Source organism: Vigna radiata, chromosome 5 (genome assembly GCF_000741045.1).
Source record: "Vigna radiata var. radiata cultivar VC1973A chromosome 5, Vradiata_ver6, whole genome shotgun sequence".
Taxonomy (NCBI): Eukaryota; Viridiplantae; Streptophyta; class Magnoliopsida; order Fabales; family Fabaceae; genus Vigna; species Vigna radiata.
The window spans coordinates 754187-765283 of record NC_028355.1 but is presented as its reverse complement, the minus strand read 5'-3'; the positions used below and the strand labels follow the sequence as shown (position 1 = coordinate 765283).

Genomic DNA, 11097 nt, shown 5'->3' with positions numbered 1-11097 from the left:
TATTCATACAACTTGGTTAAGCAATTAATTGATGTATTTAACAACACGAAAAAGGAAACTAAGTCAGATATGTCAGCTATTGATACTTAGAATAATTAATATTTCATGTTAGGAAGAAAAGTAGATACCTAAAATTATAAAAAATACAGATATATAAACTAATTATGTTACGAATAAAATAAAATAGAATCCAAGTAAAATCAACGTTAACTATATATTTGCATTTAAAGTAATGATAAATGTTGTATAATATGTTAATAATCAACAACCAAGGTCGATTAAACATTTTCAACCAAAAAAAATATTAATCAAATTAGATAACCACAATTAAAGCAAAAATAGATTCATTTACTAAGTCAGAAGCTTTTAGATATAATAATTTGAAATATAAATCGGGGCAAAATAGCAATACCCGATGCTACTGTGCTATCAATTTTCATTAATGTAAAAGGGTTGAGATACCTATATGCCTATTAGCAGCATACTCTTATTTCTTTGCTGATGACATAAATTGTGGTTTTTACTTAGTTGATTAAGAATTATCATTAATTCATTAATCAACTAAGATTGACAATAAGGACTTCAACAACGTAATTTGTGAAAAAATGACGCCAAAAAGATAAAAAGATGAAAGTGAAACCTACACAACTACAAACGTCATGTTTGAAGACAGAAATACAAGAAAAAAACGATTCTTTATACAAATGCACAAAATGTACAAGCATTTAAAGCAAATCTAAATTCTCATGCTCATACAATGGTGCAAGAAGCACCGAAACATTTGTTCTTGTAAACAGAGGGAGGAAACATGTGTAACACTGGAGTGGAGGAAAATATAGAAAATGCACATTACATGCATCTGAAATTAAAAAAAAAAAAATGCATCTATGTACCCCCCAAAAAAATGCATTTACTTTGTACATTACTACTTCCACCTTTACAAGTACCCTAATGCATCTCCACTCATATTGTCAGTGGCCATTATTGAGCAATCAGATGGATCATGTCCATATTGAGCACACAATGGTGCAGAAAACTGTCTTCGCTTCCTTGTGAGATCGACTCCATCTCTGGCCCTTCTTTCCTTTAGCTTTCCTGTAGTGATAGAATCATGGGGATTTGTGATTGTAAAGTTGTGAATCATTCCATTAGTATCTTCTACCTCTGGGAGGATTAATGAATCTGATGGATAACCAAATGCAATGTCATTCACCCCATGTGGAGACCTAGGAAGACTTTTGATGCGTGATAGCACCATGGAAATTTCCTCGCAAGCAACATCCAGACGTTCCTCAGTTTCAATGGATTCCACTAAAAATGTTGAAACCATGGATTCCAAAAGTTGCATCCTTTCAGGCTGATCCCTACTAGTGGTGCCCCGGAAGTGGTTAACAGAAGATGAACTAGTAGTGCCTCGCCATCGACCTGGTAAATATTGATCAGGGACGTGAAAACAGTTATTAGTTGACATGACACGTAGCACATGTCTACATAAGATGCCTGAAAACTCAAACAGATGACAGCTGCAGCTTATGTGCTCTTGACAAGGAACCCAAAATACTTTGCATCCTCCATCTGTCTGAGAGTGGTGTCTGACCTGGAAACAACCTTCATCAACCAGGAAGGATGCATATTGTGGCGCCATAACTAGCTCTTCCTGAAGTTTATTCAAGGCATAGGGAGTAAGTACAGTGGCAGCATGGGATTCAATAGGTGAACCAGTTTTGAGGCACGCTTTTTGAAGTTTCCTTTGCATCTTTTGCTTCGCTCCGGCTCGGTCATTAAAATCAACAATATCAGCCACCTGCAGAAAGTAATATTTTAAAAAATGGCATAGCATATCAAGAAATACGACTAAAGAAAACAAATTATATATCACAGACTTGGTCCACAAAGCGGTGTAATTGAGATTGGGCACTCAAGAAACGTTGGATGAAAGCATTAATGGACTCAGACTGAGATGTAATGGTCAATCCTGCAAAGAAGTAGCGCCTCAAGAATGGTAAAGCCCAAAATGTCCTCAATGAATATAGGCTAATGATATGTTTATTTGTGTGGAGTCCATACTTGTCAACCATTTGCCGCCAGCCTTCTTCAAAATCTTCCACCAGTTCCAAATTGTAGAGCCGGTGGAACTCAGCTTTCCACTCATCATATTGTGATCCAAGAAGTAAAGAAAACCAATCAGAGAACTTGGAAAGTATATGCCATATACAAAAAGCATGTTTGGTTTCAGGCAATTCAACTGCAATAGCTTCTTTCAGCCAAGTGTTGTGATCCGTCAATATTGTTTGAGGAGCCTTTCCTTTCATGAACCCCAAGAAAGCCTGTGTGGCGATGATTAGGTTAAAAACACAAACTCCCGAAACAAATCTCATAAACATCATGTATAGGAAATTTGCAGCATAAAAATTTCCACAAAACTATCAGGCAATATTATACTATCAAGAAAAAAAAATATTCCTTTCAAAGAATCAAACATTGAAAGGAAAAACTATGCAATATTTTTCTGTTTTGACATTAAGAGTTTTGTTTATAGGAGTTAATAGGGCACATGCTAAGGTTCTTACCGTGAAAATAAAAGCAGAATTTGATTCTTTATTCTTCAAGTAATATGGGTAATTCAATGACAATAATTAATGCTATGCTTAATTCTTAACTTGTGCCACATATTAACCAAACAGTACTATTTATTAGATACTCATACTAACTTATATTAACAGTTAATTTGCTCTCACATTTTATTTTGCAAAAGCATTATCAAAAGCTAACATATTGTAGGTTTTGGCACGGTAACTTAAACCTACACTGGAGAGCAGGCAATTGGGAAATGGCAAACATGATTATCAAGTTAGAGTATCACAAGGTTCTTGCCTTGAGAGCCCATGAGAAAGATTGTATGTTTTCATCCCGTAGAAGTGCGCAACTAAAGAAACAAGGCATGCCGTTATTGTCCACACCAAGCCAACATCCCAACAGCATGTCATAAGCATCTACTCGGTAGGTGGTATCAAAAACTACAGCATCGCCGAATGCCTCATATGATTGAATGGATGAACTGTACGACCATGCAATATGTTCAAGCCTGTTATTACTATCTATTTTGAATTCATATTTGAAGTTATGGTTTTCATCCTTTAACCTCTTGCACATAGTAATCAAATCAATGGCATCATTATCTCTGTCCACAATTCTGAAAGACTGCAGCAAGTTTCTTACATCTATCTCTGTAAAAGGAAGACAACCAAGTTTGACCCCTTTCTCCAGCTCCATCAGTCTTAACATCTGCCTTACTGACATTCCAGCTTTAGCAAACATGCATATTCGACTCTTGTCATCAGGAGATATCGGACAATAGGCTGGAAGAAGGCGCACCTCATTGGATTTTAATAGCTCATGATTATGTGTGTTCCTAAAACCAGTAACACGCCATTCAGGGACATCAAAATCTGCCCTTTTCACAATACGCATGTATGCTTGGCAACCACAGCGAGAAGATTTGCGGTTCCTTTGCACCTTTCCGTCATGAGAAGGTTTAATCTGGGGATAACCACCACGATGGCAAGTGAAATCCCTCCTTGTAACTCCCCTTCCAACCCCATCTTTCCCTCGAGTTCGGTGTCTTCTAATTGAAAAGCCACACTGCTTAGCAAAACTGCAATAAAATTCATAAGCTGCTTCTTGAGATACAAATCTTTGACCAATAAAAGGAACAAGGTTGACAGAAGTTTGTCTTGACAAAATCGTTTCCTCTGCTGTTTCCTCAATGGTGTCAATGTCTTCCTGAGACAAATCTGTACCATTTTCAGATGATTCCAGCACCAAACTGGTTCCTTCCGACATTTTTATCAGTACTACTAACAGCCCAATTGGATTGCAGATGTTTAAACCTACAAAACAAGCAGATTAAGATATCAGCATAATATACAGTAATTAATTTAATATGCCTGCAAATATAAGAAATTAGCTTACTAAAAACACTCAGATACAGGAAGGTTTAGATGCTATATCCTTCATATGCTAGCGCTGAGATTAACAATTGATACGAAGAGGATAACCAAATGGAAAATTGTAGCACCAGATATGGATAAATAACAATAGAAGGGACCAGAGGGAAGGGAGTCCCTGTATATGACAAGTATCAGAACTTTTAAACAGAACACCCTTTACATATTTCAAGTTCGGATGCATTCTATTCGGTAAAAGTGAGTGTTAATCGCTGTGTCAAAACCAATCAGATATCATACCAACAAACTAAACTTATCTGCTAGTAATTGTCAGTATAACAACTATTACTTCACTCTCTACTAACACTTCTCAGCACACAATTATCAGTCTGTAATATCCAAGAATCTCATGTGGGTCTCCCCAAAAAACAGCCATATACCACGATTCAAAATTCTCAAAACAACGGACTCATACCTAACACGTAGATCCAAACCCATTTATCCAACATGTCAAACAATCTCAACCCCATTCCAAAGACTGAAAAACACCCAAAAACAAAATAGAAATCCACAAAATGAAAACATCGAGTAAATAAATTCAAACCAGTAATCAGTCACAGGTGATATAACAAATTTAAAAGGGTTTAGATTTTGAAATTGAAAATTGAACATCACACTAAAGTGGCCATAAAACATCCCAGGTAGAATCGTTAGGTGTAAGAAGTTGGCTCAACGATCAATAACAAACTAGAAAAATTTAAAAACAGAAGAAAAAGAAAGTGTGACATTATTCAGGTGTCATACTTGGGTATGTTCCATGACATGAGGATGTGTGAGGATATTCATGAGGAGTTGTCACACTAAAAGACATGTATGAACAACTTGCAGATGACAACTTCAACTAGGCAAAGCAACTAGATGGTTATGTCTCATTTTAACAGGAAACTAAATTAAACATTTCTGATAGTTCCCCAAATTTCGCTGCACTGACCATAATAAACCCCTTCTCGTTGTATAAAAGTTGAGATTTGATTCAAACGACAAGGTACTGCATCACATGTAACAATTAAGGAAGGTACAGACCAGCGATGAAGTACATCAGCTGATGTTATAAGAATGCGCATAGGAGCTTTGGCTGGTACTACCACTCTATTGTCAAATTCTAATAAACGTAGTTGACCCAATTCTAGATCATCTTCTGGAATCATATAACAATCAAAAGCAAGTGACTGCTCATCCGAATTGTTGTAGTCTGAATACACATAACTCCAATGCCATTGATGCCCAATGGCTTTGATAGTAATGGCTGGACCACAACAACATCGTCCATTGAGGATAACATAGTGAATGATGGTATAGTGATGAACACGAGAATTATACTAGGAAATATTGTCCAGAGATTCTCAATGCTGGTTCCATGAACAATCCTTCGTAGGATTGGACTAATTTTAAACGTGAAACGGCATTAAACACGAGACAAGACCCATAATACAAACACCAAAATCTAAATAAGGAAGAAAAAGACATCGTGATGCAAGTCCATTATTCCTTGCATTAGCATCTTCAAATCCTAGTTGCCATGGTTCTGGTACATCACAATAAGCTATTGAAGGGAAGCCTCCATACATCCATCTATACATAATAAAAACAGGAAGACTTGGAATATATGATTACCGGAAATGATCATTCCATTTTCCTATAAAAAATACAAGTATTAATCATTATAAGTTATGATATTCAGCTAATATCTCAATAACTAACTATAGTTTCTTCCTAACTGTTACCACATTTTATTTTGATATTTCTTCATCATTACAAGATAGGCGTTATTGTTATAGTCTATCTTAGGTTATATAGTCTGACACAATTTAAGAATTGAACTTCAAGGTGAGGTGGAGACTAAGGAAAAGCCACTAAGACATCTTTCTTTTCATCCATACCTTAGACACTTCTAGGGTATTCACTCTCTAGAAACGAATACTGTTGTACAATACTCATACTAGGAAGAGACAAATCTAATCTGAGACTTCAGGAATAGTAAGGTAACATAGTTGTGTATATTTCCCTAAATACTAGAGTTTCAAGTTATTATCTTGAAATATTATCTCTATGTATAAAAGAACATCCTAGGTTTATAAAAATTTAGCTTAACCAAATCCTCACCTTATATCTCATCTTCTTGCACTTTGTGATGACAAACAATTTGAAAGTCATCTCAATTCTAATCTCTCATTGTCTCTCTTTTTAATGGCAAAGTGGATGTTGCAAATCACACTAGTCCATTATAATCATATGTAACATGGATATTAATATTTAAATGGAAATGAAAGAACACAAACCTTAGAATCCTTGTCATCTTCTCCCATAGTAGTCATTTTATGGACGAAAGGATTTGCAATAATCTGTTCGGGGTTCACGGGGGTTTTGAAGCAACTACTGAAATGAATCATTCTTGAATTTCCTTTGACAGTTGATAAAAAAGATGAACAGACAAATCCTTCACTCCCTATATTTGGCATCTTAATTCTAGTACTTGTAATAGTACTCTCAGTTCCAGGAGTCAAGAGGGGAAGAATATGATCTCTTGCTAAAATGTTCATAGTATGATTCTTTACCACTGGATAGAATCAACTTGCGTTGAAAATAATTCGAATGCAAGACTTGATATGCCAAAGTTTCCTTTGCAACATTTTCCAACTGTGGACCTAACATTAGATCTAGCAGGCCCATGCTCCAACTCGATGAATTTTTGCACTTACTTTGGTTTCAAGAAATAGAAATAATAAAATTTTGGTAAATTCCGAGACGTTATTAAACAACTTCAAATAAAGACGCACATAATACATGTCAATGAGATCACTAACAAAAAAATTTAAAATTACAATCCAAAACCACATTTTTTGGTTTTATAGTTTAATTATTATATTATTGTAAGAATTTAAAAGCTCTCGCATATTTATTGTATTATACAGCAGAACAAGGGGCATAAAGTTCGTATTTAATGTATATAAAATTAGTCGAATATGTCAAGTGGGTAGGGCGCACAGTTTGTTGTGCGGCGGGCATATGTTATAACTTAGTGAAGAATACCTTATGCAACATTTTTAGCACCAGAGTAGGGAAGCTATGAAGCTTCATTAGGCGGTAGACGAAATACAAAGGCTCATACACTATATGTCAAGTTCACACCAAGTAACAGGAAGAATTGATGAAGAATGATAAGTTTTGGAGAGAGTGCTGCATGGGTTAGCAAGATGCTGGTTGGAGGTGCTTGGGTTAATGCTCAAATAGTTCCTTGCTAGATTGAATATATATGCTTCTCAGAGATTCTGGTAGCAATTCCTCTGGCTTATGCAGCAAAATTTTGAGTTGATATTCTTTCTAGTATAACTGTGAGTATGAAATTATGATGAAAGGGGGGGGATGTGGGAGATTTAATATTTTCTACCTTTTGTATGATTTTGAACTATAGTTACTTCGTGTACCAAATTAATTCTATTATTTTTGTTGTGAAAAAAAAAAAAAAGCTATTGTATTATAATAATGGCAAAATGCCCAAAAGAACACACATAAATTCTTTCATATTCAAGCACAAATAAAAACAGAAGACCCTTGACAACCACTAATACTTACAGGAAAATATGAAAAAACTCTACACTAAATGGACTTCATCAAACATACATACATAAACACAATGTACATGATCTAATGGCTTAGAACTTTAATAATCCTATTGTGTTTCCTCTATTTTTTTCATGGGCGAGGTTGACATTGTTATCAGTGAAAACTCAGTACAAACTCGACATCCGGGATATGGATCAATGCATAAAGAAGAATTACAAAAACAGTTTCTCTCGATATTACATCAAATCCTATATAAAATAAAACAGGCATGATGCATCATATGCAAAATTGCACATGAAGAAAACTGCAACTTCCAAAAATGTACTAATGATAGCAAAAATGCTCATAATTCAAAAACACCGAGTTGTCAACTACAGATTCCATGTTCCATAACATCCACATTCTATGCTTGCAAAGCTTCCGTGACCATTGTCAATCAAACCAAGCAAGAACCATAACATTATAAAAACAATCACAACATATTATTTAAACATTTGTTCATTCACCTCCATAGCAATACTCTATGTAAAATAAATATCTTATAATCCACAATATCTATTTGGATTCTGCGTCCAATTTCTTATACTCCATTTCTAATATCTCAGTGTGCTAACTCTACAAATTCGCGTACTTCTTCACTTACATCACTAAATATAATACATTGTGTCCCTCAAAAGTATCATATAACTGCATAGCAAACAGAGGGTTTCATAATTATCATCCCTCTCCATTGGTAAAAGCTCTACTTAGCCTCTCCATGTAAAAGATAAAGATCCCACCAGCACTCTATCTAAACCATATAAAAATTAAATTTTCATTTGCTTGTGTATGTTCTGTATACTGCTTGTATACAAGAAACAAAACAACTTACACCTAAGAAACAAAAAAAGACTTGTATAACTTAGATCTAATCAACGTAAGAAACGAAATAACTTAGATCTAATAAACGAAAGAAGAATAAACGGCCGAAAAACATATACCAAATAGCATTCAGAGAAAGAGATCGGGAAGAACGCAGTAGTTTGAATATAGAATTGAATCAAAATAACAGTTAACAAATAACAGATTTATATTAAATAAGATTAAATGATATAAGGAAACTTAATACATCGAATCGATAGTCTTACATCATCAGTGAAGCTCCGAAGGATGCTGCGTGTGCGCTCCTGTAGCTTTTCTTTAGAATATATACCTATGTTGTCAATGAAAACCCTAAATGTTAAATTACTATCTACTCCCTAAAAGTTAAATTACTGTGTACTTCCATTACTATCTCTCCAACTAACAAAACATAAATATCTTTTTTTTTTATTATTTAAAAGTTTCTTATTATATTTTATATTAACGGCATTCATCGGTTATAATATGTTATAAAACAACTTATAAAGAATCAACAAATAATTTACTTAATTAAGTTTCAATTTTTTGTTTTTGATACATTTGAATATTTTTAATATTTTTTTTCCATAAAATATTTAATAAATTTTTATATTTTTCAGTTGAGTATTTGATAACATATTTTTCTCTTAACTAAATGATATAACTAATATAGTGTGTTGTGAATTTGTTTATTACGTTAAAAAAATATAAGATTGTATGATTCATATAAAAATAATTTTATTTATATGTTTTTCATTGTTTTTATGTCATCGGTATAAAAACTTTCTTCTTATCCAATATTCATTATAAAAAAACAATAAAAAACACTTGCCATTTTACACTAACCTGAATATCAAATTATATTAGCCATTTTACATTACTTTAATATCAAATTATATTAATCATCAAATTTCATGCTTTTTAAGAGGCTAAAATGCTTCTTTAGTCCTACGGGTTAAATTTCTGTTTTGTATCCGGTTTTAAAAATGAAGTTATTTTATTCTTATGTTACTAATTTTTTAAAAACCTAGTCCCTTCCGTTAAGTAGGTAGGAATGACGTTAAATATTAACTGATGTGGCAAATGAGTTATCCATTATGGCAAAAACAGATTTTTTAGCAATGACAGATTTGAAAATATCTTTTTAATGTGGAAAATAAGGAGCAAAGGGATTCGCCCTAATATATTAATGTCGAAGGACCTTAGCTAACCTTGGCTGAAGGACCTAAAGTGAGAGGTGATCTCCAAGGAGCTTAGCTGAAGGAGCTCATGTGTAGCAGGCGAGGTCATATTTCTCCTTTGCCCTGAGTTCTTCTTTGTAACACATATTCTGAAATTCGTTGTTTTTGAACTTGGTTGTTTGTGAGGCAGGTGCCCTAAGTTGGCTATTTGGGATTGGGGTTGTTTTGTAGGTGTGCACAAAGCATTATCGTGTCCTTCCTCGAGGCAATGCCAATGAATCAATGTTTGTCTTGCTCGTGGAGAACCTCGCGTGATGGTTCATTAAGAGGAATGGTTGGCAACCATGTGTGCTATTGTGGAGAGGTTGTCGTATTAAGAGTTGCAAAAACTGTTAAGAATGAGGGCAGACATTTTTGGGGCTGCCCTAATTACAAGGTAGCATATCTTCGTTGTGTTTTTATTTTGGGGTACATTAGTTTGGTGTATCTTGACATGGTTTTTGTTGGATGTTTGGAACAACGAAGTCGAAACGAAGAAGTGCGAGGATGTAATTACTTCAAATGGTGCACTGAAGATTATATAGATGAAAGGGATAGTGCAATTGGATGGCACAGGAGAAAGATTATTACTTTGGAAAAATCACTTTTGGTTTATCAGAAAAGGGAGAAGGTTTTGTTGGGGTTTTTATGTTTGACGGGGTTTACGAACATCATCTTTGTATGTCTTTTGTTTTAATTTTGTTACTCAATGAGTAATGTGGTTGTAATGAAGAAGTTGTACTTAATGAAGAAATTGTTACTGGTATCAGAGTGTTTGTGATATTGATGAAATGAGATTATGCTTTCATGAACTCTAAATGAAAATAGAATATAAGACATTATATGTCATCAACTTTGATATCAGAAAAGGCAAAGTAATATGCCTATGACAATATCATATCAAAAACCTCAAATAATATGATATTGATGATTAAACATCACTTAGGGTGTGTTCACTTTGGGGGTGATTGTAACACCCCGGCAACTTACAGGGACTGTTGACTGCCCCCACACATCACCACGAGACTTTCCAGTGTGCTTTGTCCTCACTCGCACACTTTCCGGGAAAACTTCCCGGAAGGTCACCCATCCCATAATTTCTCCAGGCTAAGCACGCTTACCCATGGAGTTCTTATGGGTTGGGTGACCTTCCGGGAAGTTTTCCCGGAAAGTGTGCGAGTGAGGACAAAGCACACTGGAAAGTCTCGTGGTGATGTGTGGGGGCAGTCAACAGTCCCTGTAAGTTGTCGGGGTGTTACAAATGGTATCAGAGCCTAGCCTCTCCCAGTACGGTGTGGTTCGAGGACGAACCAGACGAAAGCTGGTGGGCATGTGACACCCGGGCACTGACGAGGGCGGGGAGTGATCGCCGGTGCAAGAAGCATGGTGCAGGGGGCACAGACAAGGAGCGGCTCCTGGCAGGCTTC

At 35.1% G+C, this 11097-nt stretch overlaps 1 protein-coding gene and 1 pseudogene across 2 annotated transcripts; both read right to left on the bottom strand.

Annotated features, from left to right (window-relative positions):
- Positions 1–716: 716 nt before the first annotated feature.
- Positions 717–8821, bottom strand: LOC106760130 (protein FAR1-RELATED SEQUENCE 11). Of its 2 annotated transcripts, none has more exons than XM_014643568.2 (4): positions 8699–8821; positions 2875–3890; positions 1884–2327; positions 717–1804 (listed from the first exon to the last, which is right to left on the bottom strand). In XM_014643568.2, the coding sequence occupies exons 2-4, from the start codon at positions 3841–3843 to the stop codon at positions 938–940; spliced, it is 2280 nt and encodes a 759-aa protein (XP_014499054.1). In that variant the 5' UTR covers positions 3844–3890; positions 8699–8821; the 3' UTR covers positions 717–937. The 2 variants fall into 2 exon arrangements, with proteins under 2 accessions (XP_014499054.1, XP_014499055.1); XM_014643569.2 differs by lacking the exon at positions 8699–8821 and adding an exon at positions 6287–6413.
- On the bottom strand, positions 3903–6277 carry LOC106760232 (annotated as a pseudogene).
- Positions 8822–11097: the final 2276 nt, after the last annotated feature.

Bases quoted from the DNA above. Each gene is read 5' to 3' on its own strand.
- LOC106760130 (XM_014643568.2), bottom strand. From the start codon at position 3,843: ATGTCGGAAGGAACCAGTTTGGTGCTGGAATCATCTGAAAATGGTACA. The intron at 2,328-2,874 runs GCAAGAACCTTG...ATCGCCACACAG, and splicing joins CTTTCTCATGGGCTCTCAAG to GCTTTCTTGGGGTTCATGAA. The intron at 1,805-1,883 runs GTCTGTGATATA...TACTTTCTGCAG, and splicing joins TACACCGCTTTGTGGACCAA to GTGGCTGATATTGTTGATTT.